The sequence below is a fragment of the Notolabrus celidotus genome, chromosome 11, assembly GCF_009762535.1.
Source record: "Notolabrus celidotus isolate fNotCel1 chromosome 11, fNotCel1.pri, whole genome shotgun sequence".
Taxonomy (NCBI): Eukaryota; Metazoa; Chordata; class Actinopteri; order Labriformes; family Labridae; genus Notolabrus; species Notolabrus celidotus.
The window spans coordinates 5,144,156-5,164,227 of NC_048282.1; the positions used below are offsets into that span (position 1 = coordinate 5,144,156).

At 42.6% G+C, this 20,072-nt stretch overlaps 1 protein-coding gene across 1 annotated transcript in view; it reads left to right on the forward strand.

Annotated features, from left to right (window-relative positions):
- The first annotated feature begins 1,480 nt into the window (after window positions 1-1,480).
- lamb2 (laminin, beta 2 (laminin S)) overlaps window positions 1,481-20,072 on the forward strand; it is a 67,926-nt gene continuing 49,334 nt past the window's right edge. Inside the window, exons 1-2 of the mRNA XM_034696052.1 lie at window positions 1,481-2,118; window positions 2,344-2,408. Of these exons, the coding sequence (XP_034551943.1) occupies window positions 2,378-2,408 (31 nt within the window). The 5' untranslated portion in view covers window positions 1,481-2,118; window positions 2,344-2,377. The remainder of the gene's footprint in view (window positions 2,119-2,343; window positions 2,409-20,072) is intronic.

Sequence of the window (20,072 nt, forward strand, 5' to 3'; positions counted from 1 at the left end):
TTCTGAAGGATTGGTCACAGATTTAGTGTTTCTTGTTTTATTTATCAGCATGTAGACGTGTGTCTTGGTACACAGCTACGAACATGTAGCTATGTGGCTATGCTAACTAGCGCTAGCACTTATCAGAATCAGAATCAGAATCAGAATCAGAATCAGCTTTATTCGCCAAGTATGCTTGAACACACAAGGAATTTGACTTTGGTAAACTGTGCTCTCTTTGTACAAGGCATAAGAATAGGAATAAGAATAAGAACTACAATAAAAAATAAAATGAAAATATAATAACAATAACCTTAGCTATAAATACAAAGAAACAACAAATAGCTTGACTAATATGTACAGGCTAAAAAAATATGATAAAGTGCAGTGGTGAGTTGCAGAGGTAGTTTTACATTATAAAATAGAAGTTAAATAATACAAAAAATAGAAATATGGAATTCTGCTTGAGAATTGTTGCATTGTATATCTACATGTATATTTACAGAGAGTATTTATCTGACAGGTATGACACTGTTATGGTTTAGTGTTCATCAGAGTGACAGCCTGGGGGAAGAAACTGTTCTTATGACGGGTTGTTTTGGCGCACAGTGATCTGTAGCGCCTGCCGGAGGGGAGGAGTTTGAAGAATTTGTGTCCAGGGTGTGAGGGGTCAGCGGTAATGCTCCCTGCCCGTTTCCTGGCCCGGGACCGGTACAAGTCCTGGATGGGGGGCAGGTCGACACCGATGATTTTCTCTGCAGTCCTTATAGTCCGCTGCAGTCTGTGTTTGTCTAGTTTGGTTGCAGAGCCAAACCAGACAGTGATGGAGGTACACAGAACAGACTGGATGATGGAGGTGTAGAACATGATCAGCAGCTCCTGAGGCAGGTTGAACTTCCTGAGCTGACGCAGGAAGTACATCCTCTGCTGGGCCTTTTTTCTGATTGTGTCTATGTGGGAGGTCCACCTCAGGTCCCGGGAAATAGTGGATCCCAGGAACCTGAAAGAGTCCACAGTAGACACAGTGCTGATAAATAAAAATCATCCACTAGATCTTCAAATCTGCAGAAGTGGGGAGTAAAACCGACCTCTGCCAGAAAGGCAGCAGGACCTTTCTGAAGGATTGGTCACAGATTTAGTGTTTCTTGTTGATTTATTTGTCAGTATGTCGACGTGTGTCTTGGTACACAGCTACAGCTACAGCTACAGCTACAGCTATGAAGTTATGAACATGTAGCTATGTGGCTATGCTAATTAGCGCTAGCACTTATCCATGACAAATAGAAATCATCCACTAGATCTTCATATCTGCAGACGTGGGGAGTAAAACCGACCTTTGTGTTTATTAAGACAGCCTACAACTAGCATGCCTCCCTCCTAAGCTCCTTGTTAGCACACATTTGTGCAGGTAATGAAAAATGGAGGGGGGATTCAGTATTATTTTATACAGTCTATGGGCTGAACAAGCTCCGAGCTCTGACTCTGTTACAGACCGGATATTGTTGTTACGTAACAAAAACACGGAAGTCTGAAACGGCTCGTTTCACACACATTTACAGAAAGGTGGAGAAATCAAAACAGGGGCAGAATGGATTTTTTTCATTCTCGGGGGGTTTGTAGACATGCCAGGGACACATATTTCAGGTAGAGAACCATTAAAAAGTCAATTTTGCATGATATGTCACCTACTTTGTTACTGTCCACCACTGAGTAAAGTTGTATCAAAGTGTGTCACTAAATGAAAAAAAAAGAGTCAGAGTAGAGGAATCCTAAAAGAATCACAGCTTTGTGAACATGTTCAACAAGTTGTGAAGAAATTCTACATGTAGTTGTTTTTTGGCGGCCCCTGTGGACTACAGAGGCCAGTACCAGGCTGCAGAATGTTCCTGGCTACCTCGTCCGCCCACCAGGGGATTCCCCCGGCGCCGACACCCCCCAGCACCCCCGTCTCTCCTGCTCCACTCCGGGAGTCCAGCTCGGGGTTTCCAGCAGAGAGGCGCAGGAGTGGAAGGACTCCTCACCGCAAACACAGCTCAGACCCGCATCTGTCCGGCACCACTACGGGAAGTGGACCTACAGGGACACCGGAGTCCAGCGCAACACACAAGTGGACACCTAAAAGAAGACCTCTGAAACACGGTGAGTGTTTGTGATTATCAGACCAACTTTCTCTGGGTACAGACTCAGACTGATGGACACAGAGTGCAGATGTAAACACTTTACTCTGAGGAGTCCCGTCCTAGAGGACTTCTTGTGTTTTTAACAGACCTGTTTGAAACGCACAGACTCCACTCTGATATCTGTCTGTAAAGTGACACTGAATGCAAACCGGTCCCCTCATCGCAGACTTGTTGCCCGCCACAGGTTGCTGCAGCCCGGGGTGGAGGAGCGCTCAGAGATGGAGGCGTCGCTGCTCATGCTCGTCTGTAGTGAGTACACTGTACCAGTCAACCCGTGTTTTCTGCATCTTAATGAATCCTCTGATGTTACTCACTGAGCAGGGATGAAAGATAAAAGACTGTCTCAGGTCACTGGGCTGTCTTTGATAAGTGACTGGAAGATCAGGAGCTCACGGGTTCATGTTAAAGCTGGGGAAGAGGGGTCTAAGTCTCAAAGTTAAGGTTTACTAAAGCAGATTATTATCTTGTGACATCTTGACATGTGAGTTTTAACAACAGAGGAAGTTTCAAAAATCTGTTTACTCAAATAAGAGGCTGTTAGGATTGATATTTTGAAAATTGAAACCCTGAAATTGTAGGAAAAACCTCTACTGCCCATAGATCTTGATCAAATCCCTGTTGCTCATTGTTTATGCTCATTTTGCAGTTCCATACATGACTCTTTCATTGTGCAGTAAAAGTCAAATTAGATCAAATATTCCCAAGATATTCATTTTTACAAATCAATTTATGGAAGTCTACAGGTTGACTTTGTTCATTATAAGACATACCAACTTCCAGAGCACACCTTAAATCAGCATCTCTTATTCTACATCAGTATTTATGCATTAACAAGTTTAGCACTGTCCAGAAAACCATCAGCAGCTCAGGCAGAAACAGTAGCCTGGACCTCCTGGATGAGAGGTTGATGGGATTGTTGGCCTCCAGGGTCTCTGGGGTCGCCCCTGTCTCTCTCTCTGTCTGTCTCAGTCTGTCGGTCTCTCTCTGTGGGTGGTGTCGCTCTGTTTATGGTCCTCCTAAAACAGCCCAGCTGAATCCGCAAATAGAGACACCCACTCGACACCCACCTCCAGCACTGCTGAAGCCCCGTTGAATGCATCCAGTGCTTCATGTATAAATGTATGTGTCTGTGTATGAGATAAGGACGATTGTTTTTATCTCCTTTGATTTACAGCATGACACGTTTGCTGAATTGCTGAGTGACACCTGCACATCTCTGCAGGTGGATGTTCTCAGTACTGTGTGTGAGTCAAAATGCCTCTCTGAGTAATTGATCTCCGTAAAATGCATCAGAATGCATTGTCCCCCTGAGCTGAAGACAATGGGTTTATAGCTCCACTTAAAGTCAATTAGCGCCTGCTGTTGTCTCAGTGAGTGCAGCTGCAGCTCCTGATAGAACCCAGTGGTGGTGTTTCATTCTTTAGATGCTAATACATGCTCTCTCCTGATTTCTGCAGAATTTGTAGCAGTGATGCTTTTGTTGATGTTTCAAGAACCTTAAAATTTGAGGAACACATTGAAGCCTTGTGAAATTAAATGTCGTGCATAGCTTGGCATGGATTTAAACATTTATTTAGAGACATGTCCAACTCTCAGTCCTAAAGTCACCCTCCAGTTTCTACTATAAGGTCTGCAAATAGAAAGCAGAGTGCAGGTTGAAGCAATCACCCTCTCCATGATTGCGGCGTCTTTTTCTGTGATTGTTGCGGCCTCAAACGTCTGATTTGCAGGCAGCTTTTTTTTAAGTTGCAGTGAAAGTTTGCAGCATGACATTTTACACATCCATTGCAAGGTGACAAGCATTGGAGTAAAGCTTAATGAGTCTGTTTGTCCTCTGAAATCACTCAAACAGAATGTGTACAATCTGAAATAGCTTATTTCAATGCAGGACGGACAGTCTACACACTGTTCGTCACATTCATCATGTCTGTTCTGGGTGCTGAGCTTTAATTTGATCATTAATAATGACTCAGATATCAAAGAAGTGAGTTCTGATCAAAACGTGACAAAGCACACAGGGAACAATTGTGATTGGTCATGAAAAATCTTCTAGAATTGATTGCGAATCACAATATCACAACATCCTAGAGAGACTGATCAATAACATATGATCAGCTGTGTTACTGGTAGCTGTTACTACTTCACAGACCTCACTAAAGGTGTTTGAATATTGAAGTTGATTGTGTGATATCTAACCTGATGGAGGCAGGGTGGAGGAGATTCTCCAACATGTTGGTGTTGAGCTGGGTTAAGATCTTGTGACTGTTCAGGCTCCAGCATTTTGTTCACACTGTTTCATACTCACTAAAGTATTCAGTCAGCTGCACCCAGGCCTCTGTATTTGTTGTGTCGCAGCTGTTTCAATCACTTAATGTTTTTAATTGGTCTGTACTTTGCTTTAGACCACCATCACACTTTGGTACACACTACCAGTCAAAAGTTTGGACACACCTTCTCATTCAATGGTTTTTATTTATTTTAATTATTTTCAACATTGTAGATTAACACTGAAGACATCAAAACTATGAAATAATCTGGTTTTTCCATAATCTGGATTACAAGAGTAGTCAAATAGGGCTATCCATTGTGTACTAACCCTACCTCTGAACAACACAACTGATGGTCTCAAACACATTAAGAAGGCAAGTCATTCTACAAATGAACTCTTGACAAGGCTCATGTTAATTAGAAACCATTCCAGGAGACCACTTCATGAAGCAGACTGAGAGAATACCAAGAGTGTGCAAAGCTGTCATGAAGGAAAAAGGGGGCTACTTTACAGAATCTAAAATATAAAACATATTCTGCTTTGTTTAACACTTTTTTGTTCATTCAATAATTCCATATATGTTCTTTCATAGTTTTGATGTCTTCAGTATTAATCTACAGTGTTTACAATAATTAAAATAAATACAAACCCTTGAATGAGAAGGTGTGTCCAAACTTTTGACTGGTATTGTATATAACAGGTCATTTCAGGAGTTCATTGTCTTAAGATGAGATCATTTCAAAAATTAAAAAACAATCTCAGCTACAGGTTTTACAATTTTTAAAAAATGAAAATGTATTTATTCTGCCTACATGGGTGTAAAAAGGAGCGATCATTGGTGGCACTAATGTTGGTAATGTTACCTTGTTAAAGATTTCAGCTGACTGATTGATTGAGTTTTTATTTTCATATATATTCACGAACGGCCCATCCCCCATGGGTTCAGCTGCAGTGGTCCAACAGTTCATTCAGGTCATTACAAAGTTACATGTTCCTTATACCGCTCAGCTGTAAACATTGTATTCTGCCTCATCTCTCAGGCTTTAGAGATAAAATCCACTACAAAGAAGGTTCCTCTTCCAAAATGAGCACAACTTAGATTTTCAGAATCATCCAAATTGAAGAAATCAGCTTTAACTGGAGATATTTTGGAGAGACGTTACGCCTGCAGGTCTCTAAAGATAATGTTCCTGAACTTCATTGTGTAGAGTGATCTCTGTCTTTTGGTTCAGTTAAACTTAAATCAGGGGTTCTATGCTGTTACTCTCCTTTCTGAGACGATACATTTGTAGTTATGCTTTACACCAAACATCAACAGACCAGTTTTCTCTATAAGAATAACTTCTTCTTCTTCTTCTCTTGAATATCACAGCAGTGAAGCTGTGTTTTTACTGACCTGTGCGTCTCCAGAAAGGCATCTTCAACAGCCTAAAGGAGGGTCATAAAGAGGGCTTTAAATTAAGTAGATCCTTTTATAAGTCTCACCTGATAGCTGAAAGTCAGAGGAGGAACTCGAAGGGAATAATATTTTCAGATTGGAAATGCGAAGAAGTGTGTGTGTGTGTCTTTGTTTGTGTCCAGTCACCTCACACATTGTCAATTTAGAGGTAGGAAGCTGTCAATCAGAGTCCTGAAGCTGAAGATACAAGGTCAAGGGTCGTGTCTAAAGCCTGGGGTCAGAGGAGGGGTTAATTGGAGTGTGTGGTTGTGTGTGTGTGTTTGTGAGAGACGGAGAGTGAAAGGACTCTGATCACAGGGACAAAAGAATCACAAGTGTCTTCTCCTCCGTCCTGTTTCCTTCTATTTCTAGAGTTTGTTTATGGGGGTGGAAGGGGAACCTGTTGAAAGCTGGCCGTGTGTGTGTGTGTGTGTGTGTGTGTGTGTGTGTGTGTGTGTGTGTGTGTGTGTGTGTGTGTGTGTGTGTGTGTGTGTGTGTGTGTGTGTGTGTGTGTGTGTGTGTGTGTGTGTGTGCATTTGCAGAAATTGTCTTGAGCATATTAAAGATTGAACGAAAAATCTTGCACTACAACAACATTTGTCCTTCAGTTTCTTCTCGGGGTGATTTAGAAAACAACTTTTCATTAAGTGTGATGTTGATGAAGTTCAGCTAAGAGGGACAAATAATTATTGTACAAGGAAGGAAGGAAGGAAAGGAAGGAGGGTGGAAGGTAGCAAGGGTGGAAAACTTAACATAAAAGAGGATCTTGTTGAATCCTCTGTAATTCACCTCTCTTAAGAAGTTCGTTTATAAAGGAATGAAGATCCATCGAGCTGCTGACATACTCCTCAGATGTGTGTACATGTGTATGTGTGTGTCAGTGTATGTCAGTGTGTGTGTGTGTATGTATGGGCAGGTGAGAGCTGGCATCAGCCAGTGGGAGTGGAAGAGTGTGCTCCCGAGGCCTTTCTAAGCGACAGCCTCCGGAAATGTGCGGATACCAGAACAATGGTGCGTTAAAGCCTACTAACCACCAGCAGTAGAGACAGAGAAAGAGAGAGAGGGAGAGAGAGGGAGAGAGAGAGGGAGGCTGAAAAATTAGAGAGGGAGGGGGTGGGGATGTTGGAAGAATAAGGACAAAGAGAAAAGAAGGAAAGAAAGACTTCAGGCACACGGGGAAGGGGTGGGGAGGGAGAGAGGGAACAGGTTTGTTCCTATGAAAGGACGGTGAGTTAGGTTTCCCTGTCGGGTTGCCAGGAGCTTTCTTGGATGAAAGGAGGAGGAGGAGGAGGACTTAAAGGGGGGAGGATGAAGGGGCAGGGAGGAGAAATAGGAAGTGGAGGTGGTCCCATTAAAAACAATGGAGTGGTTGGTACAGTGGAGTGAGCTGCCATGTGCTCACAGTGTGGAGGTAAACAGGATGATGGTGTCTCTATCATAGACACTGTTTGGAGAACTTGAGGGCTTTTACTGAGAACACTTGTGCATCCTTAGTTTTGAATGCTGTGAAAGTTGTGTTAGCCCTTTTCTGTTAGTAACCAGTTACATGTTGTGATCGCAAACCACAGCAAGATTAAATGATCCAGAATGGACCTGATCAAACTAACGGCCAAATTCCACCAGATCCATGTCCGGTCCGTCTCTGATCCATCACAGCTCAAGATCTAATAGGTTTATATTCTAGTCAATGTGTTAACTTCCACTGGATCCGCTCCGTTGCGTTCTGGCTGCGTCTCTGATCCGGCAGGTTGGAGTCCTCCGGATCAGATACGTAAGACTTCTATTGTTGCCGGATGCCAGAGCACGATGCATCAATCTCAACAGAGCAGATGGAGCAGGACAGGAAGTCAGGCACCAAAACAAAATGAAAACATCTGGTTAATTTTCAGAATAAAACACTCTGTGTTATCACCAGATCATATTTCACTTAACCACAACAAAAACCGTCATGATGAGTGGAGCCAGACCTGGAGTCAACAGGTCCTGAGGACCCACTGATCAACAATCAGTTCTTATTAACATAGCTCTAATTCATAACAAAAGCCAACTCAGGACACTTTAAATAAAGCGCAGGTTTAGACTGTTCTCCGTTATTTGGAGTAGGGCTGCAACCAACAACCATTCATCAGTTATCAGGTTTACTCGGGACTTCCACCAGATCCACATCAGGACAGTTTCCCATCCGCTACGGTCCGGCTCCATGCTCTGTGGTCTGTCAACACCCACTTGTTGCGTTTTCAGAACACAGCACAGAGCAGGACCGCCGGACAGCTGGAGTCATGTGACCGAGGTTTTCCCACAGTAATCACTGAATCAAGGATCCTCCTCCTCCTCCTCTCCTCATCCATGTTGTGTTTCTGATCCTCTGAAAACCTCTGACCTGTTAACTCCAGGCCTGGCTCCGCTCATCATGACGGTTTGTTGTTGTAGTTAAGTGAAATACGATCTGGTGATAACACAGAGTGTTTTATTCTGAAAATTAACCGGATGTTTTCATTTTGTTTTGGTGCCTGACTTCCTGTCCCGCTCCATCTGCTCTGTTGAGATTGATGCATCGTGCTCCTGCATCCGGCAAAAATAGAAGTCTTGTGTATCTGATCCGGAGGACTCCAACCTGCCGGATCAGAGACGCAGCCGGAACGCAACGGAGCGGATCCAGTGGAAGTTAACACATTGACTAGAATATAAACCTATCAGATCTGGTGCTGTGATGGATCAGAGATAGACCGGACATGGATCTGGTGGAATTTGGCCGTTAGCTTTTTTCTTTGCAGCGTCGAATGCTCCAAGACTTTAACTGCTTTACAGATTGTTGGTGTTGCATCATTTGCCCCCATCTTGCAATGTTTTGTTTACCTGTTGCTTCCTGGTTCTTGTCCCCCATGCCCCATTCTCAGCACAGATAGTAAGGATGTCTCACTCCATAGCAATTCTTCTCCAGAAAATGATATTCTGTCTGCGCATTGAATGAAAACACATCACCAACAGATCATTGACTTTTTAATTCACAAGCGACTAATTTTGGCTTCAATTTTTATTAATTACATTGGTGAATTGTTGCACCCCTAATTTGGAGTGGCCTAGCAGTTGACCAAAAGCATGCACTACAGTAGCAAGAAAAGAACCCCATTTAAACCTTGAGCAGAACTGGGCTCATTGGTAAACAGGCATCTGCAGGGAATGGAAAAATCCGTGGCTTTAAACTAGGCTCTGGTCCCTGAGCTCCCTTGTCTGGTAGGTTCCTCTGAGTCGCTGCCGTAGACCTCCAGCTGCTATGGACGTGCTGGACTCCCGCAGCTACTACTACTACTAGTACTATCCGTCTCATCACTATCATCTCTCTCTCTTCATCTTCCTATATCCCTCTCTCCAACACGGTCTCAGCAGATGTGTGTCTAACATGAGTCTGGTCCTGCTGGAGGTTTCTGCCTGTTAAAGGAAGTTTGTCCTTGCCGCTGTAACTTGCTAAATGCTGCAAAGTGCTCTGCTCATGGTGGATTAAGATGAGATCAGACTGAGTCCTGTCTGTAAGATGGGACTGGATCTTATCCTGTCTTGATGTTGGGTCTTTGTTAATAATAATCTAGAGTACGGTCTAGACCTGCTCTGTTTGGAGAGAGTCTGAGGATAACATTTGTTGCGATTTGGCGCTATATAAATAAAGATTGATTGATAAACTGTTAAAGTTGATTATTTTAACAATCACAAGATTATTGTAAAGAACAGCAGGAAACGTACAGGTGTGCTAACTCTCACTGAGCAGTGTCAGTCTGAAGGGTCCTGGTGTTGCTGGTACACCGGATAAGGGATGTTCCAAAGTGACAAATCAACATGGAGAACAATTCATTCAATACAGCTAAACACAGAATTGAAATGTCAAATTGCCTTAGTGTGGCTAACATTAGCAGAGCGAGCATCACAGCCTTCAGTCCTCCTTGCAGGTTAACGTAAACCAGTTTAAACAGACACAGCCTAAACGCAACATTACCTCCATTTTTTAGATCAAAATATTGCCAAGCTGTACCACAATACAAGAGGCCACCTGTCATCTGTGCTTGTTTACATCCAGGTAATCACAAAGCAAAAGACTATCAACTTGCTGGCTGTAGTCTGTTCACTCTGTGCTTTTTAATATATCTGGTCATGGTTTATTTAACACATATGTTGACATGTCCAGATTTAAATATAGTGGTCACATGTTTGTTTACAATAAGAACAAAGAAGATTATGTCATCCCTTTTTACATCAGACATTTGTGTGTGAGTCATCGCCAGAGGCCAAGTCTAATAACAGGCTGTGTTCACAGCTTGTTAAAAAACACTCTCAGACACGTCCCCATCCTCTAATCATCTAATGGCAGACAAGCTGTAATTACACTGAGATACTACAACATGTCAGGATGGAAGGAGGAATAAGGAAGGAAGGCAGATAGGAAGGAAGGCAAACAGAGACATACATAAATAAAGAGAGGAGGGAAGGATGCAATTAATCTGATCATTATTTTCTGATTCAGATTGTATTGTTAAAGAAGATAACTCGACTTCTAACCACGATGTGTGGTCGTCATATCACGTAGACATGTTATTACACACAGCCTCACTCGTATACTCTTACAAGTTCAATAAAACAGGTTGGCAACAGGCAGCCAGCTGTCTGCTGTTCAAACCTGGTTTTATAGAAATGATAAACATGTAAGAGGTCCTAAAACTGCAGACTGCATTTAACAGTGTTTTAGAAGGACAGCTTTAATTGAGTGTCAGTGTTAGACATTATGCTAATTTGAACTGAGCGTACATAAGGGGTCGTCTGCTACTTGGCTTACCTGGCAGAGTCACTTTGATGTGGATCCTTCATTAGCTTATCATGGAGGCTATCTACTGTGTTTATGCTGGTGCAGAAGGAAAGAATAGCTCTCTAAGTTATTCGAGAGAAAGTCAGAAATGCAGGTCATGCAACACCAGAAAATGCAAATTACTCAGTCAGTCTTTATTCATATAGCACCAAATCACAACAAATGTTACCCTCAGACTCTTTCCAAACAGAGCAGGTCTAGACCATACTCTACGTTCTATTATTAACAAAGACCCAACATCAAGACAGGATAAGATCCAGTCCCATCTTACAGACAGGACTCAGTCTGATCTCATCTTAATCCACCATGAGCAGAGCACTTTGCAGCATTTAGCAAGTTACAGCGGCAAGGACAAACTTCCTTTAACAGGCAGAAACCTCCAGCAGGACCAGACTCGTGTTAGACACACATCTGCTGAGACTGTGTTGGAGAGAGGGATAGAGGAGAATAAGAAACAGTTAAATTAATTTGGCATAAGGAGCTTAAGGAGCTTCACACTACTGTACTTTGTTGTTGTTGTTGTTTTTTGCACAAGTCATTTTTCCAACATCTCTACAACGGAGGTGGAAAGTGCATATATAGCATGAGGACACACCATCAAAATATTATTTAGGGCTAGTCCTGTGCAAAAAGATCATAGTGTTTTTTTTACCTATTTATAACAACTCATCTACATTTAATATCCCTTGTAATCATGTTGCAAAATGCACACCATACGGCCACATAATCAATATATACCTACATTTTTAAGGAACCCTGTTTCCCTTCTTCTTGAAACTTCTTAAGTCTACCAAGCACTCCTTTTTACCTTCTAAGGTGCCGTATCCACGGTGCAGACCCAGTGGGACTCTTGAAGAAACAAATATGCAGCTTTTTATTGCAGTCGATTCAGTGCTTATTGCCCTCTATCCTTGTACCGTCTGTCTTTGGTCATCATCGTTTAAATTCAAAGGTTAAAAGTTTAAAATATGACCTCACACACACACACACACACACATGCACGCACGCACGCACGCACGCACGCACGCAGACACAGACACACACGCACATGCACGCACGCACGCACGTACTCCTCTGTAATCCAAATATTGCTCAGAGGACTCCAACCTTTGCTTTCAGCCACACAGGGGTCCCCCCTTTCTCTCTCACATCAGGAAGCAATTTCAACGTTTAACAGTCAGACATATTACAATTCAATTATTCACAAACATTCAAGCATGCACACTAAAAATGCACTTAAAAGCATTTACAGTTAGAAAGAACACACGCACACGGTCACCGGACAGAAAATGTCTGTAATTGTGCAGACACAATTAATTCCCTGATTAGCATCAGGCTCATATAATGGCAGGAAGACCAACACATTAAAACACGCAAAACGCATGACTCAACTAATGACATGTCCCACGTGTGCTGAACTTTTCTTTGAGCTTTCCCTCTGAGCAGAGTCAGAGTTTCTGAGAGTGAGAGACTGTGATTAGCACCTTCAGAGAAACCCATCTGCACTCTGCTCAGTGGTCCATGTCTCCTGGAGCAGGATCACCTGAGCAAACACACAACACATCAATCACCAAACACGCTCCGCTTGGTAAGGGATGGACGAGCTTGTTGACCAACAGGCTGCACCAAACATCTGCTGGCCATGTGTCCCTCTCATTAATGTTGATTTTGAGCTGACCACTGACCTTTTATTTTTCTTGTCTAGTACCATGCTGAACTAAACAATTACAAAATCCCAGCACACCATCAAGATCTCTCCTGACAGGCTGAGAGTAATGCCAGCTAATGGGTCGTTCAAACAAGGCTTGACTCACCTTCAGACCCTCCCAGCAACAACATAACAGCAGCACAAGTGCACTCTGTAAACTTAAGTGTATCATCACCTGCACAGTAGCTTTTTGCAACTTCAAGCTAACTGTGATTGATCAATTAAAATATGCAATCAAAACACTTTGTATCTAAAATGGCATTAAATTGCCCACTGCCCTCAGTTTTTAGCGTCCTCCTGCATTGCTCTGCGTTCAATGACCCATCTCTAACAGCCAAATTCCACCAGTCCGGTTCGTCTCCGATCCGTCATCGGATCTGGTAGTTTTCTATTCTAGTCAATGTGTTAACTTCCACTGGATCTGCTCCGTTGCGTTCGGGCTGCGCATCCAGATCAGATACGTAAGACTTCTATTTTTGCCGGATGCGGGAGCACGACGCATCAATCTCAACAGAGCAGATGGAGCGGGACAGGAAGTCAGGTTTCACCAAAACAAAATGAAAACATCCGGTTAATTTTCAGAATAAAACACTCTGTGTTATCACCAGATCGTATTTCACTTCACTACAACAACAAACCGTCATGATGAGCAGAGCCAGGCCTGGAGTCAACAGGTCAGAGGTTTTCAGAGGACCAGAAACACAACATGGATGAGGAGAGGAGGAGGAGAATCCTTGATTCAGTAATTTCCGCGGGGAAACCTGGGTCACATGACTCCAGCTGTTAGGTGGTCCTGCTCAGAGCTGCGTTCTAATACTTGCGTGTAATACTATTGGGCTGCACCTGAAATACTGGAATTGAGCTCTAATGTATATTAACCATCAAATGTCTTGGAGTCATGGTGGTCAAAGCAGTCATTGTCATTGCCCTAGATCTTTTGCACTCCTTTGTTAAAGTAGGTATTTCAGCTTTTCTGCTCCACCACCAGCAGCGTTTAATGAAATGAAATGACCTGAGGAGTGAGGTTTATTTCATTATTTAAATGCATACCTAAATATAGCAATTACTAGTTTTTATGGATGATTTGATAAACTCAAAACTATTGTAAATCACTACTGGTCCCCATGGATGTCTGGCAAACTATTAGCCAACACTAGGGTTGCACCGGTGTATCAATTGAACAGTGGCCAGTACTGTGCCGTGAACCAATAGCCAAAGTTTACCTGATGTGTTGCACCAATCAAAAGCTGGTGTGTCCTGACACATAACTGCTGATTCAGGGAAGATGGCAGAGCAAGTCACCTGTTGGACAAACTCTGATTTGTTATCATCGTCCAAAGTGAAAGAAAACAGATCAGCTGAGTCAGAGTATTTCACCGTCTCAGAGAAATGGGCAACTATCATCAATCAAAATAAAGGAGGAGGTAGGGAAGAAAAGATTGGTATGGGAATCAGATATTGGCTACGTTATTTTGAATATTGGTGTCCTACAATCGATGCATCACTAAACTAACTCTACTTCACATTGATCTCTGTTCAGATAATCCTCAGTCATCATAACCAGAAATGTACGTATCAATAACCCAGACAAAGACGCAGCGAGTACTTCATGTTTCTGCCGTTCCACTTAGTTAAAAACCAACATAGCTCCACTCATGTTTCCATCCAGCTCCTCTGCCCACCTGCTGCTTGAAATCTTTCCCATTTCCTCTCCAACGTGGAGTGATTCAGACGTCTCCGGGATGGCACAGGAATGTGAATGTCTCTAGAGGGACCAGCTGTTCGAAGTGCCATGCCTTGTTAATCTAGCAGCCTGGGTAACGGTCAGCGTCTGGCTAAGCTCACTGAAGCCTCTGTCCGCTGGACGGCCAGGGAGGAGGCCAGTGACAAACTCAGAGACAGCTGAGGGGAGACTCACACCCTGTCAGGCTGGGACAAAATAATGAATGAAGACAAGAAGCTAACTTAATATTTAAAACAGCTTTATGATTTTCACATACAAATCTAAGCAGCTCTTGAACAACATGTTTTTGTTTATTGTTTTGTTTTAATTCCTTCATTCATGTTATAGTCTTTTACTAATTCCCTTTTTCTTCTGTTACTTTTTTAATCTGTTTCTTTGTGAAGCACTTCATGCATTAATGTATGAAGGTGCTCTACACATAGAGTTGAGTTGAGTTGTTTGACTTACCCCCAATTTATACAGGGAGCGTGTAATCAAGCAGGTTGGAAACGCCAAGTTGAGACGACAGCGACTAACAGCACTTTGTTTCACTGCAGGTGTAGACCGTTAATGGTTCGTTTGTTAGGTGGTCACGTTAACCAGCACTGGGGTGAGGTGCTGCTAGTAGTGGGCGCTGGCAGCGTCTGTCTCGACCTTCATGCCGGTGTTTCTTTGACGCAGCAGCCTGGCATGTATGTTTACACTTTACAGCCGTGCTCAGTCGCGATTCACTCTGTTTCTGAATCTCACTACACGACACAAGTATTTCCAGTGACTGTCGTTAATGTTTCCCTTTTTCTTTTGCTATTAACAAAAGTTAGCATTCTTCTCCTCCCGTTACTTCATGCAATTAGCAAACAGCTTTAAAGCTGGGGTTGGTAGTCAGATTTAGATTCACTTTTTGTTATACTGGTTAAAATTATCTTTATGTCCTGATGGTAATCAATACATAATGTGTTCTTAAAAAAGAGGTAACAAAAGCTGCTATCTACAGCCAGAGTAAACCTGGGAAAACACCAACCAGTCCCTGCCATCAGGAGCCAAGTGATGAAACCAATCAAATCCCGTTATGCCATTCTGCCCGCCTCCTGCACAAACATTTCCTGTTTGTTTGTGTTTTTAACTTTCACTATGAGAATGTTTTGGTGTTTTCTTACCGCTGAGTGAGACATGAGTTGATGTAGTGCAAAACACAAATGATGTGCTGAGGACCGGTTTGGAATCAGTCACCATCATATGGTTGCGAATCAGCTGCACTCATGCATGTGAGCGGGGGCGTCGGTTTGGAGGAGCTCCGAGGGGAGGGGGGGAGGGGTTAGACTGAGTCCTGAGGAAATGCTACATTCTAATTCATGCTAGTTTTCTGTGACTACCAACCCTAGCTTTAAAATGCTTTTCAGCCACCGTCTGGCAGGAATACTGTATCACAACCAGACACTGGTGAAAACAATGAAAATTTGTACTTTTATAATGAGATGATATTTGCATTAACTCTTTGATTTTTAAGAAGTGAATGAATATTCCAGCATTCTGAAATCATGTCCCATCCCTTGTATAAATTAAGAGATTTTAACTAAGCCACCATTTTTATTGAAAACAGATATTTTGGCAGCTTCTTCAATGAAACACATTCTGTGATATACCCAGCAGTAACATTACTTTTATCATTGAAAATATAATCAAGCCCTGAATACATGATTATTTATAGAGATAAAAAAGTCCTGCTGGAACTTTTGTTTGTCCTGGGTTATGTTGGGGACTTCTCTTGACTTTTCACACCAGTAGCCTCTCCCTTGACATCCTCCTCCCATATTTCCAGATAGTACATAACATTAAGGTCAGCATTTGTTATCATGAGCAAACCCCAAGATGCTGATTAACCAGGGAAGCATGATGAACTGAGGGCAGAGAGAGGAGTCAGAGGTTCCTAAATGCAGAGGACATTAAGAAAGAAGAGTGATGGTGGGAGGGAGCTGAGACTAATAAAGAGGTGGGGGAGGACGGAGGAGGAGAACAGCTGGATGTTTGACTGTGGGAGCTGACCATCCATCAGCTAAGTGCAGAGCAAAGAGAGGACTGAAAGACAGAGAGGGAGAATGTAAACTAATTAGCGAGGGGGAGTCGGGAATAAAAGGCTGTTGACGTTTCTCCGTCCAGGTTTCAAGGCAGAGAGAAACATATCTGCACTGCCTTCGACTCGCACCATCAGGTCAAGAATGCAGCTCATGATAAGTTGTCTTAAAATCAAGCTATTCCCGTATGCTCACTGTAACGGGCCGGCTGACACTGGATCTGAGCGAGCTGTCATAATGATATTCTTGGCAGGGTGTTATGTTTAACTCTTTAACCCCCTCCTGTCTTAGCAAATGTGTGTCTTTGGAGTTCATGTGTGCTGTTCTGTCTCTGTGTGTGTTTGGATGTTTGTCTGTGTTTACTGCATTGTTGACACTCGTAGATGTGACAGCAAACTGTGTCCCCACATTCGGTCCCAGAGGAATGTGTCAGGTTGATGTCAGGAGCCCACCCTCACACCCTCACCCACAGATATCTGAGAGTCAGATACTCTGAGTGATTGGATTATCCCCCTGATTTTCTAATACCCCTAGTTTTCCATTGACTTGACACTGTCTCTTCAAGGAGATGAAAGACGTGTTGCCATTGTCACATGGTGGAAACTGCTACACTAACAGACAAGGATGCATGATATGGATACAGATAACCAATTGAATCTGCTCCTGAAGGCCGATACCAAAGATAGGCTACAATTCAGAGAGCAAATATGCATAATAATATTCTATACCTACATATTCTAACTGATGGCACTCTTGTTAACACTAAAAACAATGTTTAGTTCTATTTGTATAGCGCCAAATCACAACAAACTTTATCTCCAGACACTTTTTGAGTGAGGGTTATTGAGTAGCTACGGATCGTATTGAGGTGTTACAAATGTTAAATATGCTGAATATCAACGTGTGGAGCAGGCTCATTAAAATATGCGGACATACAGTCATAAAAGTGAAGGCTCAGACTTCAACAAGGGAACTGAACAGAAACATATTTCAGACTCACAGAGTCCAGTTTTCTGCCCACTCGTTCTTATTCAGAAAAATAATCATGTGAACGTGGTCAGGTGTCAGTCGGGAGCGCAACCGGGTCAAAATCAGTCCGGCAGCAGAGAAAAAAAGCACCCATGGAGAACTGCAGCCCTCAGCTGAGCTTCTCCTCCGTGCCCAATACTTTTAGCTAGTAAGGCAGGCCTCCCTGCATTCACAGTTAAACCTCTGTAAATGATCCAGAACGCAGCAGCACGTCTGGTCTTCAACCAGCCTAAGACAGCTCATGTCACTCCCCTGCTCATTTCGCTACACTGGCTTCCAGTTGCAGCTCGCATCAGATACAAAACTCTAATCATGACTTACAAAGCAGTCACCAAAACCGCTCCAGTTTACCTGGAACCCCTCATCCAGGTCTACTGCCCTTCTCGCCCGCTACGCTCAGACTCTGAAAAGCGCCTAGGGCTTCCAGCACACAAGGCTTCAAAATCAAAATCACTAGCTGGACTCTTCTCTTCTGTTGCCCCTAAATGGTGGAATGAATTGGTCAACTCCATTCGATCTGCAGAGTCCCTCTCTACTTTCAAAAGACAGTTAAAGACCCAGCTCTTTAGGAAGCACTGTGCACTTAGCTAGACTGTTCTCCACTGTTGTCCCCAGTGGCAGATCATGTCTTCCAGCTACAGTTGACTCACACTGTCCTGCTCTACTCTGGGAATCTGTGTTCAGCTCTTGAGTGACCCAGCACTTGGTACTTTGGTCATTATTGTGGTGATGTTAATTGTTGATGATGATAATCGAAGGTCTTAAATTGTTTGGTTGCTTCATTGTAAATGTTCCTTATTTACTTTTGTGCATTGCCTTTACACTGCTTGGCAGTACCTGCACCCAAATTGCCTAGAAGCACTTTGTTACTCTTACTGATCTTGTTTCCTCTTGTCTAGATCTTTGCTTGTGTTGTTCTTGTTCTCGTATGTACGTCGCTTTGGATAAAAGCGTCTGCTAAATGACATTATAACATTATAAGTTCTTAACTCAATTTATTGTTTACATCCCTTGTTAAAACGCTTGTGGACCCTTTTTCCTTCTCTTTGAATACATGAGGCACATTTTGCAAATGTGAAATGTCAAATTATCCTCCTCTGAAACACAGATAAGCATCCACACTTTAAACTGTATATTAAAATGAAAGTGTTCACTCAATGTGAAGCCAAAATGTTTAGATCTCCCCCTGCTCCACCCTGCTTTCTTCAGGTGGAGCTTGGGTCTAACTAGAAGACTGAAAAACACGTCAATTACATTTTTATCAACGTGCTTTCTGTTCTCACAGTTAGTTCTTATGCTAATCTGTGTCTAAGTGTTCCTTTATTTCTAAGAGGTTTACTTTCTGTTAGTTATCTGATGTTAAAAATACGATTGATTGATAGCTCTGTTGACAAATACTCCCTCCCTTCTTTGTGCACAACTACTGAAAAGCAGAGAGGACATCAAAGATAGAAATCAAGGCCAGCTGAGCTGAGTCGGGGTGAGAGAGTTGAGATGTCAGATTTATTTCTGTGAGTATAACACTGATGAGCTGCAGACTTCACTGTGTACTCTGAATCGCTGCCTCTGACAGTTACAGCATTGCCTCATGTGAAAGACCTGTTGGCTCAGAGTCAGGTTTCACTGTCCTTTGGCATGAGCACAATGATATCAGGCTTTTTTCAACTGTAAGCCCAGAATAGGTTTACGGCTGCTGGACGTCCTGAGACGCATCACTGCTGCCACGGTCCAGCCTCAATGTGGAACCTCCAGAAGAATCACTTTGAATGATAATCTTCCACCGACGTGATTCTAAACACACGGCTATATTTATGAGTACTTCTTGGCTATGATCGGCTAAACAAACTAAGCACAATATGGCGCAGGTTAGTGCACCACCTGCTGCTACAGGCGGACGACTGGTTGAACAGCTGTGCTTTGTGAGCTGAGACTCCACATACACACATCAATAACACACAAGCAGAACCACAACAGCTCCCTTTGCTGCTCTCAGCTGTCAGCCTACATTCTTCTCTGCCTCTCCATGTACGGCTACAGAGGAAAGAAAGGAGGAAAAGCTCCCTGATGTCTAATCAACCACTACATAACCTCTGTCCTCAGATCTACTTCTGTCTGCTTTGAACTTTTCAGTCAGAGAGCGGAAGACTGATCTCAGTCATACTGTAGACCTCTCATCAGCTGGTCGAAAACATGCCCACTTCACTCGCTTTCAGTCCAACCAACACAAGACTTGAAATTAAGGATGAGAATGTATAAGAGTTGTATTGATACCAATGCCATTATCCACGCCACTTATCAATCCATTGCTTTATCACTTGATGACTCTGATCTTAACTCATACTTTCACCTTTGTTTCAGTTACATTAATATTAATTAAAGCATATAAATGTACCTTATGTTGTAGTTGACGATTTCACCACTCAATGTCCCTGTTGTTATTTTGCTAATTATCACCAAATCAACATGATTTGTCATATTTATCTTTACGTTGCTGTTTGTGGATTAACAGAAGTTAGGGCAGTTATTGTTAGCCGTTAGCACTTAAACAAACACCCCATTGAGAAATGAAAATCTTTTTGCTGATTGGCCAAAATGAATACAAATGTCATAACTGGGACAATTCTTTGATTAGTTTGGACTAGGGTTATTAACAATTAATCAAGTATTGATTAATTGATTGTTAAGAACTTACTTGAAGACAAATTTTTTTGTTTTGATTTTCTATCACGTGGAACAAACATCATGTGGTCTCATATTTGGTTCAGCTATCAGGGAGGTGTTTTAAGTTTAAAGCATGTTTCATGTGAATCAGCTGACTGAAG